At 39.1% G+C, this 17,358-nt stretch overlaps 1 protein-coding gene across 1 annotated transcript in view; it reads right to left on the reverse strand.

The window, feature by feature from the left end:
* The window catches only part of BIRC6 (baculoviral IAP repeat containing 6), a 296,285-nt gene that overhangs the window by 173,922 nt on the left and 105,005 nt on the right, over positions 1-17,358 (reverse strand). Inside the window, 5 exon segments of the mRNA XM_039531866.1 lie at positions 8,781-8,891; positions 11,356-11,482; positions 13,361-13,515; positions 14,200-14,316; positions 15,402-15,555. Coding sequence (XP_039387800.1) covers positions 8,781-8,891; positions 11,356-11,482; positions 13,361-13,515; positions 14,200-14,316; positions 15,402-15,555 — 664 coding nt within the window.

The following is a 17,358-nucleotide window of genomic DNA, read 5'->3' on the forward strand; positions in this document are numbered from 1 at the left end:
CTCCACTCAATTTCTGAATTTGCCCATAAAATATTCTTAAGATAGAAGCAAGTTCTAGTTTTGTGGAGGCAATACACCTCTACCTTGATATAACGCTGCCCTCGGGAACCAAAATTTTTTACCGCATTATAGTTGAAACCGTGTTATATCAAACTTGCTTTGATCCACCGGAGTGCGCAGCCCCCTCCCCCGGAGTACTACTTTACCGCGTTATATCTGGTCGCGTTATATCAGGGTAGAGGTGTATGTTCAGAGAACTCTATTCTAACCTTTGATCTTCCTCAGCACAGGTCTTTTCTATTGTTTATTAAATGCACTCATTAAGCTCTCAGGCAAGGACTATGTATTCTATCTGCTCTTTACAGCACACTTTTGGCAACTACTATATATACTTCGAGATTTATCAATAGGAATAAACCCCCCAAGTTTGGGGGTGAGAGTGATATGGAAATACAGGTAAAATTAGAATATATCAGATGATCCAAAATAAGGCTTAATGAATACATAGCAAACTTACTCACATGCCTTACATACGGTTAAGAAAACTCAACTACAACAGACTTGGGAAAGTGTGGAAGCCCTACTGGAATAGATACATTTACTTACTTTCATCAAACTGCACTGGCCTGAACATCTATTTAGACTTCATCCCATAGATGAGATAAGGAAAAAAATACTGAGAAAGTTTGCTTTCTTTGTATTTGAAAGTTTCCTTGGCATCTATATTATCAAGAATAGCTTCTACCTTGGAAAGGTTGTAGATGAGCGAAAAAGGAAAAGTACTTACCAGTAATTCTGTCTCTCAGAGAGACTTCCTCTTCATTATACAATAGTTTCCTTACACTAACTAATAAGTCTCCACCCACCAGGAGGCAAAGTACGGTCAATCAAGATCAGTATTAAATCCTGACAACTTCTATCTCAACTGAAAAGCTTTCAAAGCAGTGAAATAAAAGTTATAATGTTGGAGAGGCTTGCCATGAAAAGAAATCCCTCTAGGAAAATGGAGGGAAACAGGATGGAAGGAGAAGAGGAAAACAAAAATATAAGAATTTTCAGTGAGTAGTTTTCCTTTGTCATAAGTTGCTGGTCTACAACTTATTACAGATTTTTCATATTAAGTAGATACAGCAAACACATACTGAAAGAGATTATTAGAGGTGCAAAGAGCATATGCTTCACACTGATTTGCCAATATTGTTTTGAGTCCAATTAATTAAGCCAAGACTGATGAAGAAAACTAAACTGGGGCTCAAAGAAAAAACAGGCTGAAGCAGCCTTCTCAACCTCAGAGGTAGGCAGCATCAGCCCCATGAAACAGCAAAGAAGGGATGTGCTGTAGTCCACATTTGACTATGCTAAAGGAAGGAAAGCCAGCCTTGCTTTGGTGGAAGATTAATCTGAAACAGCAGGATAGGTGCGCAAATTGTTGAAGAGGATCAAGCTAGGGAAAAATGGAGCCTCTGAAAAACAAACACGGTTTGCCAATCTAGGGCTTACCTTGGCAGCAACCAATACTATCATTCTGAACAAGTTTAAGATTTTCTCTAACCACACACACATCCAAAATATTTAAATAAATGAAAAAAACATTGATATTCTTCAAAAACATATTTATACCAAGCATAAAAAGGGCACATATTTTCCAAAATAAAGTTTAACACTGCAAATAAAAAATACTACAATCTCTGTCTAATAACTAGTTAAACTCCTGACTCTTGTAACTGCTGCAAGACATGATATATCAACTTTTTTCTTTTTAGTACATAACCTAGGGTGACCAGACAGCAAATGTGAAAAATCGGGACGGAGGTGGGAGGTAATACGAGTCTATATAAGAAAAAGACCCAAAAATCGGGACTGTCCCTATAAAATCGGGACATCTGGTCACCCTAACATAACCTATTATGAAGTTTCAACTAATCCAATCTGAATGTGATAAAGACATACTCAACTGATGCTCAGCTGCCTGCACAATTTTTAAAAGTTCATCTGAATTCAGATGTTTTGTGCATGATTTTATTTCTACTACTTTTCACCATTTTAATACAATGAACTGCAACAACTTCCTTTAAATGTAGATTCAGAGTAGTGTGACAAAGTTCCTCCTCTACCTTGGTGGATCCTGTGCTTATTGGCGGATTTGTTCGCCTCAGAGATTCACCATGTGGGTCAGGTAATAGCCCAGAGACCTTCCCCTCTGGTAGAAGCCACTGTCCAGGTCAATTCCTCCTGTGTCTGATGAGGAGTTGAGAGGTTTGGGGGGAACCCGGGCCCGCCCTCTACTCCGGGTTCCAGCCCAGGGCCCTATGGACTGCAGCTGTCCAGAATGCCTCCTGGTACAGCTGCGTGACAGCCACAACTCCCTGCGCTACTTCCCCCTGACCTCCTCCCAACCCCTTCTTTATCCTCACCACAGGACCTTTCTCCTGGGTCTGATAATGCTTGTACTCCTCAGTCCTCCAACTATATTCCTTTTCACACTCAGCTCCTAGTGCCTCTTGCTCCCAGCTCCTCGCGCGCACACTACAAACTGAGGTGAGGTCCTTTTTAACTCAGGTGCCCTGATTAGGCAGCCTGTCCTAATTGATTCTAGCAGTTATTTCTTAATTGGCTCCAGGTGTCCTAATTAGTCTGCCTGCCTTAGTTGGTTCCAGCAAGTTCCTGCTTGTTCTGGAACTGCCCTTTTACCTTACCCAGGGAAAAGGGATCTACTTAATCCGAGACTAATATATCTGCCTTCTAACACTCTCCTGTAGCCATCTGGCCTGACCCTGTCACAGTAGAAACTGGTCTCCTCCATTTTAAATGCTAGAAGAGCATGAAACAGCTCAGGATTATGTACCCATTACCAAATCTCAGCCTCATTCTGTTCTGGGCTCAATTTATGACATTTATATTTAAAAGACAACACCTCTAACTTCCTTTTTTTTTTAATTTTGTCCTAAATAATATATGGAGATATACCTATCTCATAGAACTGGAAGGAACCCTGAAAAGTCTAACTCCAGCCCTCTGCCTTCACTAGCAGGACCGAGTACTGATTTTGCCCCAGATCCTTAAGTGGCCCCCTTGAGTATTGAACTCACAACCCTGAGTTTAGCAGGACAATGCTTAAACCACTGAGCTATTGTTTTCCTCACTTTGTTGCTAATTATATCAAGCCAGATGTCCATGGAGAGTGACAGCAGTGTCAACCAATAACCTATCAAGTATCTCCAAAAACCTCATTCAATTATTTTTGTAAAGTCTGTGCCTCCTTATAGATTAAAACATAGCACAACAATATATTCTAAGTGTCCCCAGTGCAATATTCAATATATTTATAGTAGTTGGATGCAAACAGACAATCTTTCTGAAAAATCTACTGAATGCTATTGGGAAGATGGTATCAGAGGGGTAGCCGTGTTAGTCTGGATCTGTAAAAGCAGCAAAGAATCCTGTGGCACCTTATAGACTAACAGACGTTTTGGAGCATGAGCTTTCGTGGGTGAATACCCACTTCGTCGGTTGCATCCACGAAAGCTCATGCTCCAAAAACGTCTGTTAGTCTATAAGGTGCCACAGGATTCTTTGCTGCTTTTATTGGGAAGATGAGGTATTAACCATCTTTTTTCAATAAATGATTGGTCATATCACATTCAACCACCCATCTCGCAGTAATGTTAGTGGTGATTCTTTTGTTCTTCCTTAATTTTTCTTTTTCACTTGCAACATTTAGTAGTGAAACTGCATGTTAATTTTTTATGGACACGTGTATTCAGGGTACAGTGTTTAAACTGCTCCTTGTGCGTTACCTGGAGGTGAAATTAGCCCCCAAAAACATCTGCCATTTTTAAAATAATCTCATTTTCACCTTTCAATATTTCTGTGACCCAAATCACTGAGTAAAAACACTTGGGGGGGAGGGGCTTGGGGGGTTGGCAAGGCACCTCCCTCATCTCGCCAGACTTAGCACTTCCCCCCTCTGGCAATGGCAGGCCTGAGGTAAATCAGCCCCTCTGGGCAGGGTTTGCCTTCCGCCTTCTGTGCTACTTTGGTCATATTTTCAGGGTAGGCCTCAGGGTCGGCCTAAGGGGTGATCCTCCACCAAACAAAAGGAAACAAACAGTCTCAAACACAAAAACAAAGGGGGATACTTTTCCCTGCGCCTCCTCACTGGGACAGGTTGCAGTCCTGTTTGCCCTGGGGTGTCAGTCCTTTCCCTGGCAGGTACTCAGGTTTGGCTATTTCCCCTATGGGAAGGAACACAGCCTCTCACCCTCGAGAAGCTTATAACCTGCTGCCACTAGCCTGGCAGCAGGTTATCTTTCCCCTTTTCTCTCAAAGGAGGGGTTTTAAAAGGTCTCAGGCAGCCCTTAATTGGATTCAGGTGTCCTTAATTGCCCTGAGGTAATTCTTTCTCAGCTCATAGGGCCTGTAACATTTTAAGGCTCGAGGCTTACAGAGGCCAAACATGTTAATTGGAGGGCAGTGCTGAACAACCACCTCCTGTATGTTGAAATTCCCAGTGGTGCTCTGCCTGAAGGAAGCAACGACAATTTTGCAGTTCTTCTTGAGTTTGCTGAAGAACAGCTTCAAGTTAATCATGTCTTCATTTGCTTCCACAAAAACAGATGACAGAGCTGCATTGCTCTGTACCTTCAGCTTTTTGGGCTTTGAGACTGTGAGACCAGGGCATCCCCTTGTCCCCAAGGGACCAGAGATGCTTGCTTCATCGCCTATATGTTTGAAAGAGACTCTTCACAAGAAGCATGCTCTTGCAGTCGTCTGGCCTGACTTTGTCACGGGGAGTGGGGGGTGTTGAAGATTAAGATACAGTTCCTGAAGGAAGCTGATCTAGTGATTCTGGAAAACCTGAAACAGTGACTTAAGTTATCATTGATGCTACATTTTGAGGCTGATAGCATAAAGTCTCACTTTCAAGATCAAACTTTATGTACTGCTCTTTTAGTTTAACAGACAGCTTTATTCAAGGAAACATTTTATCTTGGAGAATTCAAAAGAAACGTTTTTTCTGCATTTTGAGATGAACAAGAATCCTTTCTATCTTGCTATTTAACAACTCCTAATATTCCCATTTTGTTTTAGAAAAATTATGTGTTCCACTTTGCCAGTCCTCTTCCTTTCCTACCACTTCCTCCATCTTTTGTCATACTGAGGCAGATACATTCATACAATTCTGTCTGGTAACCACTAAACAGTCACTTGCAGCATTGATAAGCAACTTTCCCAGTTATTAATCAGAATGTGAATCAAACACCTAATCAATTCAATAATGAAAGTTAATGGTGCAAATATCTGTAAGGTGCACGTGCAGCCCAAAAAGACACTGCTATTCAAAGATGCTGATCTTGTACAAAAGGTCACACGTGCACAGAGTGGGAGCCACATGGACAAATACTCAAAGAAGAAAGTTTTCCTGTTGGTTTTTTGAGGATTCTCTCCTGCCTGCTTAGAAGCACTATAAGCTGGTTTTGTCATCTTTACAGCAAAGGATCTGTACTTGCTGCCTTTCTTCTCCTCTCAAGGATATACATTTCCCCTCCCCCACCCCTCATATAGGGTCTTAAAGGGCAAGTCTTCTGCAGTATTCTGGACCTCCCTGGGAAACCTGGAAGAGTGAGCCATGATTCCTGGCGCATCATGATAGCAGTTGCCATTGACCTTGATCCAATGTCAGCTGCAGCCGCCACAGACTCTAATGCAGTTCTGACCACCAGCTTGCCTTCGCTGATAAAGGCCTGAAATTAAGCCCTGTTCTGCTGTCCCTAGAAATGTTGAATAATTTAGATCATACTTAGCCAACACAGCTTGATGGTTCAATATAAAAAATTGGAGGCTAGTAGATGTAAACACCTTCCTCCCCAGCAGGTCCAGATGTTTGGCCTCCTTATCAGTGGTGACTGTTGGGTATTGCTGCCTACATCTTTCTGTGGTAGCCTAAACCACCAGAGAGTTCAGAGGGAAGTGGAAAAATAAAAACTCTGCTTTCTTTGCCAGGACAAAGTCACATTTCTCAGATCTCTTGGGGGTAGGAGGTTGCACATTGCCAGTGTATGCCATTTGACTCATGCCTCTTCCAGTATCGCTTCGTTCACCAGAAGGCCTATCTGGCTGAATCCTGTGGGTTGCAGGATGTCCAAGAATTTATGCTGTGTATCCTGGACTTCATCTAAGGCGAGCTGGAGTTCTTCCACCACCCTTCATAGTAGCTCTTGGAATTGCCTGTGGCTTAACTCTCAGTGGAATGCACACAGGGACCAAAATGCAAAGAAGAAAGTGACTTTCCACACACTAATTGAAATGCTGTGTAACAGAATACAGAATCTTTCCTCCAGTCTGTGAGAACTGATTCAAATAACTGACAAGCTCAGAGGTTGTTCAATATCATCTAAGAATGAAAAGAAGTCCCCGTGTTTGAGGAACCAGACCATCTGCACTCTCTATCTTGCATCAGTGTCAAACCTTAGATCATTTCTCCCTCTCTAAATGCATTCAAAAACTGTGCTCAGAGCCAAGACTGCAATGAGGAAATTAATTACAAAACAAATCAAAAGGTGATCCAGAAAAGGGATAATCTCATGTTATTTCTCAAAGCTTAAATCTTAAGATTTGACATGACCAGCTCATATAGCCCAGATTAAATTGCTAGAACAATAGAGCGTTTATATAAGTTAACATAAAAAGGATTGTGTTCCCCTAACAAGGTTTGAAATTTTTTTTGTCTGATGCCCTGAATGGACTGGCATACAGGCAAGACCTGGCCTCTTGTCTTCAGACAGAAAACAGGTACTAGCTCTCCAAACTCAGATTATGAATGTTTATCATGAAAAGACACAAGCTCTTCATCTGAAAAGAAAGACAGTTTGTTGTGGGTAGAAGAAAAAACAATTAAAAAGAATGTATTCTCTTCCTATTCCATAAAGATGAAAAATTGAGACACTAGAAGGATATAGGATTGCAAGGTGATCTTTGCTATCAAGTGAGGCCTATTCTGTGGGCTGCTTCTCACAAATTGCTCCAGATGAATCACCATGAACAAAAAATATCACTCCATAGCTAGAGAAGTTAGGGTACCAACATCATTTTAGTCAAAAAGCAGGGAGGAAAGAGTAAAAGCCAAAAATCAAAAGAAAAAAGAAAACTAGAAGTGGAAGCTAGTACTGTTTCAATCTGCTGAGAGTGAAAAATAGTGTAAGAACTCCGTAACAGCTTGGCGTAGTGGATTTGGCACAGGACTGAGTTTGGCAACTTGGGTTATAGACCGCCATTTACTCACTAGGTATCCTTGGGAAAGTTACTTGGCCTCTTGGTTTCTCCGGCTGTCAAATGGTAACAACATTTACCTACCTCAAAGAAAGAGGACCTGGTGTAAGATAGTATGGCAGGAGACCCTGAGGAACGCTGAGAAAGCAATGGATGCATTGTAACAGAGAAGAAGGTAAGCAGGTGGACCTTAATATCGCCTCAAACAGAGGAAAATGGCAGATCCTTGAACAATTACTCAACATTAGATGAAGGGATAAGAGGAAGAAGATAGCTTACATACCTCAAAGGGATGTTGTGTGGGCTCATAGGTTAATTAAAAGTTGGTAAAGAATTTTGAAAATATCAAGTGTTTTAGAAGAGATTTATTAGTGTGACATTTAGACAGGGTAGCAATGGATGTCCAAGAAATACTTAATTATAGTTTCTTAATCAGCACTAACACTTTCAACAAGGGACAGACAAAAAATGTATTGGAATTTCCTGTCTGCGTTTGCTGTTAAGTGAGGTCACCAGATATTCAAAATGACTAGGGGATTAATTGTCAAAAAACGGTTACAGAAATATTTTTATCTTAAAGGGTTATTTTAGCAAGTAGATTTAAATGCATGTGTGCTGGTGAAGTATAACTTTGTGAATTAACTTACATTCCACTTGGCAACATCTGAATAAAACCTACATTTTCGTTCAAACCCTACTTCATTGTTAAATTTAGAAGAGCATACAAGTGTGTCTATTCACAGGAAAAAAAGATAAGTCAGAAATGTTAACTGCTTACTGGTTTTTTGGGTTAACAAAAAACAAAGGATTTACAGCGAAGGTTAAAGATTGACAAATGTAAGAACAATTAAACTTCTTTAAAGTGCTTGTCATGCCACTGTAGTGAGGTATTATGGATATATGCTATGTTGGGGAAAAACACTTAGCTAAGTTACCTTGCATGTTTTCTTTTCTCTTTTTTTTCCTATTTTTTATTGACAGCTCGAGTGAGTGAAAGTCAAGCTGAGTTTTCCCTTCCATCACCAGTTATAAAAATGTTGCCATCATTTTACAGGGAGAGTGAACAGTATAAATGATTTAGAATGCCATTCTGATGATGTACAAGAAGGAACAGAATTCAGCTCCCTCTCTTTGTGATGTTAACTATGCAGTATTAACAGGAATAAAAAAATGCAACAAAACTTGTGTCACTGAAGAGAGCAGGTAAGATTGAAAGGAGCAGATATGCTCAGTAAGAATATCCTATTTTACACAGAGGTTTGTTAGATGAACTACACTTGAAATTATCTATTTATTCCACACATGACATCACCCATAGTATGGATTTATAGTAAGTCACTAAAAAAACCTGGGTAAGATTCAGACACCCTGCAGGTGAATGGCACTAAAATTCACGACCTATCCCCTGAAACCTCCCCTGCATTTATTAAGAACCTTTTTATTTTACTTAATTTCATTTGTAATTTAGTTTTCAAGCATCATAACAAAAACAACACTCAGAGAAAACTTACAGTTAAGCTGCATGTTCGTCATAAGAGTTAGGCTATGAAGCACAAGGCACCATGTCCGGAGTAAGGTATTAGGATACCAGGCCAGGACTGTCAGAAAGCTAGTTACTGATGCTGTAAAGAAGAACACACTTTATTTTTTCAAAATACTGAGCCCTTAACAAAAGGTAATAATCAGGAGTTTATATTAGGACTGAAAGTTCATTACATTTCTTTTGCTGCTAATCCTGTGCATTTAAAAGAGACTGTACATGAATTAACACAAGTAGAATTTTTCACGTCAATGTAAAATCCTTCCATCAAACAAAGGCAGCACATGAAAAAAAAATATGAATTTTTTGTTTTCAAGGAATATATTATAGCATTTTATGGCTAACAGATTGAAGTATGCAACTTCATTAATGTAGGCTTAAATGTTTTTAACTTTGCTGAAGAATACTGTAGTTTTTTTAAATAAAGAAGGCTAACCACAATTATTTACAGGAGAAAATTTGAGGTATGCCTCCATACCAGAGGCTGCCACTAAGCTAGATCCCCAAAGTCTCCCCAACTTACAGAATGGAATAAATGAGACAGTGACTGATTTGTTTCAGTGCTTCATGTGCTAGCAAGGTTAAGACTTTTCTACGACCAGGCCGATTTTCCTGTGTGGATCAAAATCCACTCCTCAGGGTATGCTGTGGGGTTGTCATTTCAGTAGCAAAATCCCCAGTAACATGTTCACTGGAGATTTCAGGGCATGTGACAGGATTCACTAGTGGAACCTGGCAGGAAGCAGTACAGGCTGGATGAAGGATGCTTTGCTTATTTCTAGGGCTACTGATTAATCACAGTTACCTCACACGATTAACTCAAAAAAATTAATCGTGATTAATCGCAGTTAAACAATAGAAATTTATTAAATATTTTTGGACTTTTTCTACATTTTCAAATATATTGATTTCAATTATTACACAGAATACAAAGTATACAGTGCTCACTTTATATTATTTTTTATTACAAATATTTACACTGTAAAAAAGCGATAAAGAAACAGTATTTTTAGTTTACCTCATTAAAGTACTGTAGAGCAATCTCTATCATGAAAGTGCAACTTACAAATGTAGGGGTTTTTGTTACATAACTGCACTCAAAAACAAAACAAACAAAAGGAAGATTTAGAGCCTACAAATCCAATCAGTCCTACTTCTTGTTCAGCCAACTGCTAAGAGAAACCAAGTTTGTTTACATTTTCAGGAGATAATGCTGCCCACTTCTTAATTACAATGTCACCTGAAAGTGAGAACAGGCGTTTGCATGGCAATGTTGTAGCTGGCGTCGCAAGATATTTACGTGCCAGATGTGCTAAAGATTCATATGTCCCTTCATGCTTCAACCACCATTCCAGAGGACATACTTCCACGCTGATGACACTCATTAAAAAAAAATGTGTTAATTAAATTTGTGACTGAACTTCTTGGGGGGGGGAGAACTGTATGTCTGCTGCTGTTTTACCCACATACTGCCATATATTTCACGCTATAGCAGTCTCAGATGATGATCTAGCACATGCTGTTCGTTTTAAGAACACTTTCAGTGCAGATTTCACAAAACACAAAGAATGTACCAAAGTGAGATTTCTAAAGATAGCTATAGCACTTGACCCACGATTTAAGAATCTGAAGTGCCTTCCAAAATCTGAGAGGAACGAGGTGTGGAGCATGCTTTCAGAAGTTTTAAAAGAGCAACACTCTGATGCAGAAACTCCAGAACCCAAACCACCAAAAAAAGAAAATCAACCTTCTGCTGATGGCATCTGACTCAGATGATGAAAATGAACATGCGTCGGTTTGCACTGATTTGGATCGTTATTGAGCAGAACCAGTCATCAGAATGGACGAATGTTTTTTACAGTGCAAATATTTACAATAAAAAATAAATATAAAGTGAGCATTGTACACTTTGTATTCTGTGTTGTAATTGAAATCAATATATTTTTGATGTTTTCTACATTTTCAAATATTTAAAATAAATGGTATTTATTCTTTTATTAACAGCACAATTAATCGTAATTAATTTTTTAATCGCTTGGCAGCCCTATTTATTTCTTGAAACAGCAGAAAAAAAGTTTCCATCTCCACCTTCTTTGGACTAACCAGTTCAAAGAGCTTATTTTCTTCCACAGCCTTTAATGGGAGTGAGTGGGGCAGAGGAAGGTGTCACAGAAGCAATTACTAGAGAAGGATGTCAGATATATCTCCTGCTTCTGGCAGGCATAGCATTCCAAATAAAGTCCTCACAGAACAAATAGGAGTGGTAGAACAGCAACATATTAACCATTGAAATTTAATACTACTAATTCTGAGCAGTATCCTATGATGGTTTCTTCCACCCTTCCAGAAAGACCAAACTGGTAGAATGCTCTCTGATAACCTATGAATAGCATTCACAAAAAAGTTATGTTAAGGAAAACAAAGCCAGAGGAGTCTCTGGGAAAAAAAATGCAGGAAGTTTTACCACTGACTTCAATGCTAGCCACTTGTGAAAATCATACTCTAGCTGTTTACACTCCTGTTATCCCATTCTAGAATATTTTTACCTTGGTTCAAAGAAATTACAGGTATCCGATTAGCATTATAAAGGAAAACGTCAGCGCCATTATCTTTACTCCCAGAGGAGCTGGAATTCAGGCTTAATGTGAGCCATAACTGTAGAAGTGATTCAAGCTGAAAATAAAAAGATAAATAGCTGATATAAAGTAACAAATCAGCAAAAACAGAAATGTACTTCTGCACCTTGAAATGTGAAAAACAAAATTTTGATTTTTAAAATATCAATCATCTTTTTTACATTCTCTGCTATCACCACTCTGGTGACAAGCATAACCAAGCACAATCTTCTTCAGAAGAGCTTTGAAACTCGAACAGATATACAGCAATTTCAAGTAAAATTAAACTTCACTTAACATCGTATACGAATACTTTTACTATAGTCTGGCAATGGCTTTTTTATTTCTGTATTTTAAACACAATTAAGAATTATCTATGCTACAGGTTTCTCTTAGAAAAGAATAGTTTACATATTGCCTGAAAATCTCAATATTTAAGATCTCAGCAGAAGTTCAGCATATAACAACTTTTGGAATGCCTCATGCGCAAAGCCAGTGACTTTCATTACTCACAAGCAATGATGGGACTATACTATTCAAAATCTGCTAGTGCAATAAACTTTTGATTAAATATTTAAACTGATGTGGGGAGGCACACAAATGTGCTTAGTAACTACAAGTGTGCATACAAACTGAAAGGTAGGCCCCCAACTATCCATGTTTAAACTGTTCAATTTGCATGCGTGTGCACACATGCAAGGGCAAAACACATAAATGGGCCTCTATTTTTTCCACAGTGTGACCCTTACATAATCAGGACCATTAAATTTTATGTAATTTTAACTTTTAGTAACATTCATCACTAGTTGAGGTACCCAATGTCCTTCAATGAAAGATCCAATACTGTTCTAATTACAGAAGTGTTAAAAAAAAATTAAAAAGTTATGTTCTGTAGATAAGTGTTTAGGATACCTAGTAATTTATTTTATCTCTATTTGCACATGAGAACTTAAAAAGTCATCTACTTAACTAAACAGGTCTTTTCCCATTCTATTTTCAACAGTTAAAAACTATGAATATGGGGAGATGTAACACTTCTCTCAATACAGGTCTGTCGCATCTTACGCGCTGTGACAAAGTTCCTCCTCTACCTTGGTGGATCCTGTGCTTATTGGCAGATTTGCTCACCTCAGTGATCTTCCCCACAGTCTGGGTCAACTCCTACTGAGTCTGCTCAGGAGTTGGGAGGTTTAGGGGGAACCCGGGCCCACCCTCTACTCCGGGTTCCAGTCCAGGGCCCTGTGGATTGCAGCTGTCTATAGTACCTCTTGTAACAGTTGCATGACAGCTACAACTCCCTGGGCTACTTCCCCATGGCCTCCTCCAAACACCTTCTTTATCCTCACCACAGGACATTCCTCCTGGTGTCTGCTAACGCTTGTACTCGTTAGTCCTCCAGCAGCACACCCTCTCCCTCTCAGCTCCTCACACGCACTTCCTCTCAGCTCCTCACACGCACTTCCTCTCTTCTGGCTCCCCACCAGCCTGACTGGAGTGAGCTCCTTTTTAAACACAGGTGCCCTGATTAGCCTGCCTTGATTGGCTGCAGGTGATCTAATCAGCCTGTCTGCCTTAATTGGTTCTAGCAGGTCTGGTCGCTCAGGGAACAGATAACTACTCATCCAGTGACCAGTATATTTGCCCTCTACCAGACTTCTGTACCCCACTGGTTTGGGTCTGTCACAGTGCATTTAACATGCGCGATTTCAGCTTTACGCGGTTGGCAAAAACAAAAAAAAGAGAACAACAACAATTTTAATATGTACCTGTAGTGCGGGCGATTCCGCCCACCATTCAACTCAATGTAATTTTGACTATACGCGGTTTTCGCTTTACGCACTAACCGCGGAACAGAACCCCCGCGTAAGATGAGACTCGCCTGTATTAGCATTAAGTACTGTATTAGCCAAAGTTCTGAAAGTTTGTAATTCCATACCTGAACATGATGAACTTGTAGCATGGAAAATAGTTTGTTGAAGCACACACTCAGCATAGGTATGGAGGACAACTGTATGATCAGCTGGTTGGTCTGGTTAGCAGCATGTAATCCTCTTAGCAATGAATCATCTGTTCCACTAGGAGACTGAGTTACTAAAAAATTAAAATCAATTTTTTTCATAAATTCTTTTGTAGGAAAAGTTATACTAGGCAAAAAATATTTGTATTTACTTATCCAGTACTGATTTTTTCATGTTGTATTCACATCTTTGATACAGTGTTTAAGTCACTATACTACTGGTTACAGAAACCTGAAAGGGTGTGCCTGAGTGACAGGTATAAAGCTCTTTACATTCATTATTTGGGGCATGACCCCACTGAAATGGGCTTTCAAAGCTGTTGGCCAGCAGAAGCTCTATGGTTCTGCTGTGCACTACAGTCAAACAGACTATTGGAATGGGACTGCATGAAAAGCTTAAAAGGGAATTCCCAAGTGGGAATATGCCCCTTTGTTCAATCAATCAATCAGCCAACAATCAAGCTCTTGAAAACAAAATTTAAGGACTTCACTAAACATGTCTTTATTCAACTAGAGTCTCCAAGTGAAACCCATTCCTCTTCTTTATAGCATTTCCCTTACAGCAGTTGAAAATAATGGTATATATTCCACAACTTTGTAAAATGACTCCTACACTTTTATTTTTTAGTATCACCACTTGAACAATCAATTTACAAATTATTTGAGAGAATCCTGAAGTTAACCTTAGCAAGCAAACAAGTTTTAAGTGAAATTCATGGCCAGTAAGTGAAGAGAAAGATTTAGCAATGTATAGTTACATGTAGGTGACGTATTTGTTAATGCTTGCAAAATGGAATCAGCCTCTAGAGTAGACATCATCTTCAGCATCAGCTCTGCTTGCTGTTCCAGTCCAACTTCTAGACGGGCATCCAAAGCTATAGAAAACAGCATACAAGGTAACATTTGAATATCAAACAAACATGTGGATTATAATGTATTTAAATATTTAACAAAAGACACTGCTTGATCTACTGAGATATCAACACAGCTACGTATCCAACATTAGCAACTGTCAAAACAGAATTCTCCTTTTAGATTATAATTGGTGAATAGGTTCACTGCTCTTTATGATGGCAGTAAGTGTTAGAAATGTATACTCAGAACAGCAATATCAAAAATTTTGTAGTAATCTGTAAATATATGCTCTCAGGTAGTGATTAACAACAGAATACTAAAGTGCTATATAATATAGTTTCTCTCTCTCTCAAAAAAAGTATACTTCACTTCTCACGTGGCTGTCCCTTTCACAGTTACTCATGTACTGAGCATGTGTGCAAGCGCCATTTTTTAGTGGGTTATAATTCTGGAATGAGAACCAGTTTCCAAAAGAACACGTGAGAGGTACTTCTTACAGAAGGCTCTTTTCCCTGCAACGCTGTCCACTTCCTATCTCTGATTCAGTAAAGCAGCTTTGAAAACTTTTTTTTTTTTTTTTAAATGTAGCAGGGATTGAGTATGAGAGTGGGGAAAAAAAACAACTTCAGAACAGCTAGACCATTTTTGTTCAAACTGCCAAAACAAACGCAACATTCTTTTGAGTAAAGGCTACCCATGGAAAATGTCAACACAGTAGGTGAAAGTTTCAGAAAGTCAAAAGTGACTGAAAATGAGTTAGAAATTGAAGTTTTTATGTTCTTAACTACAGCATGCACTCTTTTTGTAATACACTAATTCCATCTATAATGTAAAATTTGTATAATCTTTTCTAGTTTACTGCATGAACCTCTGGTTTGCCAGCAAAAGAAACTTTATTTATACTCCTGTGAATCTTGAAATTCTGGTGTACGAACTTTCAAACTATGCATCTCAAAGTTAAATCGCTTAAGGATTTCACAAGCAGAAGGCACATGCCCACTTCAGCATTCCAGTAGCCATTAATTACTATTTAGCAAAGCAAATACTTTAGAAAAATATCTAAGGATTCCACAACAGAATTGAAATGAACCTACTGCTTGCTTACCTTGAGAGACTGACACACTCACAGTCTGTGATCCATTCTTCTCTGTGGATACTTGCGGTTTTGCAACAGGAATTCCAACACCTCCGATATAAGGGTTGTAGTTGTAAGTGCCATAGTCAGCACCCCAGTAATCATACCATGTGCTGCTTATAGGCTTTACCAAATGAGAGAATAAAACGTAAATTATTCATCTTTAGACTGTACAAATGGAAACCATCTGAGATTTTCTCTTAAATATATCTCTGATATTGGATCAGTACACAGGAAGTGTAAATAGTATATTTTATCCAACATAAACTGGACAACTGCATTAAGATTCAAGCAAAAGTTTTCAAAAATTGGTAATCCAAAAAGGGGATAGAGAATAAGACTGAGAATATATTATTGCCCTTATATAAATCCATTGTATGCCCACATCTCAAATACTGTGTACAGATGTGGTCTCCTCACCTCAAAAAAGATATTCTAGCACTAGAAAAGGTTCAGAAAAGGGCAACTAAAATGATTAGGGGTTTGGAGAGGGTCCCATATGAGGAAAGATTAAAGAGGCTAGGACTCTTCAGCTTGGAAAAGAGGAGACTAAGGGGGGATATGATAGAGGTATATAAAATCATGAGTGATGTTGAGAAAGTAGATAAGGAAAAGTTATTTACTTATTCCCATAATACAAGAACTAGGGGTCACCAAATGAAATTAATAGGCAGCAGGTTTAAAACAAATAAAAGGAAGTTGTTCTTCACACAGCGCACAGTCAACTTGTGGAACTCCTTACCTGAGGAGGTTGTGAAGGCTAGGACTATAACAGTGTTTAAAAGAAAACTGGATAAATTCATGGTGGTTAAGTCCATAAATAGCTATTAGCCAGGATGGGTAAAGAATGGTGTCCCTAGCCTCTGTTTGTCAGAGGATGGAGATGGATGGCAGGAGAGTGATCACTTGATCATTGCCTGTTAGGTTCACTCCCTCTGGGGCACCTGGCATTGGCCACTGTTGGTAGACAGATACTGGGCTAGATGGACCTTTGGTCTGACCCGGTACGGCCGTTCTTATGTTCAATGAGAGCTACTGGGTGCTTAACTTGTTTGACAATCAGGCCACTTATTTCAGTGCCTAAAGAAAGATTCAAAAAACCTAGCTTTAGGCACCCATCTTTCAGAATCTTGGCATCAACTTTTAAGTAATAAACTCCATCTTGCACATATATCTATTATACTATGCATTCATTTTCAAATTTATATTACAGTCAAGTAGATTGCACAAGGGACGTTGAAATATGATTTCTTAAAAATACAGTGCAACATCAACATTAATTTGTACAACAGTATTGTCTCGAGGCTTCAGTTTAAAAGGCACTGTACAAAATAGACAAAAACCACCTCTGCCCCCAAAGAGCTTCCTATCCAATTTAAGACAATCAGCAATGGTGTGTATAATAAGCAAAAGGAAGGAGGATGAGGAAATAAAATAAAAGCGTGTATTAACGTAGCTTGGGGGGGTGTATGTGTAGTTTTATTTTTGTTCTTTAAATCAGAAAGAGAAATATCAGAAGTCCCTATTGATCATCTACCCAGGTTTCCAGCTGGCAATTTATTGTAGCTGCGTAGTAGAAGTGGGCCTTGAGGATGGATATGATGGTTTTATGGACTAGTAATGGTTTTATGGACTAGTACAAGGAAAGCATCCTACTCAGGCAGTCTGGAAGAAAGTGTGATGGTGTCTGTGGAAGCAGCACAGAAATAGGTAATAGAGGTTGGCATTGTTAGCAGAAGAAAGGGCAGGGGGACAACAATTACATGAAAGAGCAGATAAGTTAGGGGCTAGGTGGCATCGAGCAATCAGGAGAACTAGTGGAGGGACATACAGGGGAACGGGTGCGAGACGGAAATATGGGTTAAGTGATTTCCAGGAAGATGATTTAGGTGAAGAATTCAAATGAACCTGAAGGGCTGAGGTGAAC

The sequence above is a fragment of the Mauremys reevesii genome, linkage group 3 (assembly GCF_016161935.1).
Source record: "Mauremys reevesii isolate NIE-2019 linkage group 3, ASM1616193v1, whole genome shotgun sequence".
In the NCBI taxonomy this organism is placed as follows: domain Eukaryota; kingdom Metazoa; phylum Chordata; order Testudines; family Geoemydidae; genus Mauremys; species Mauremys reevesii.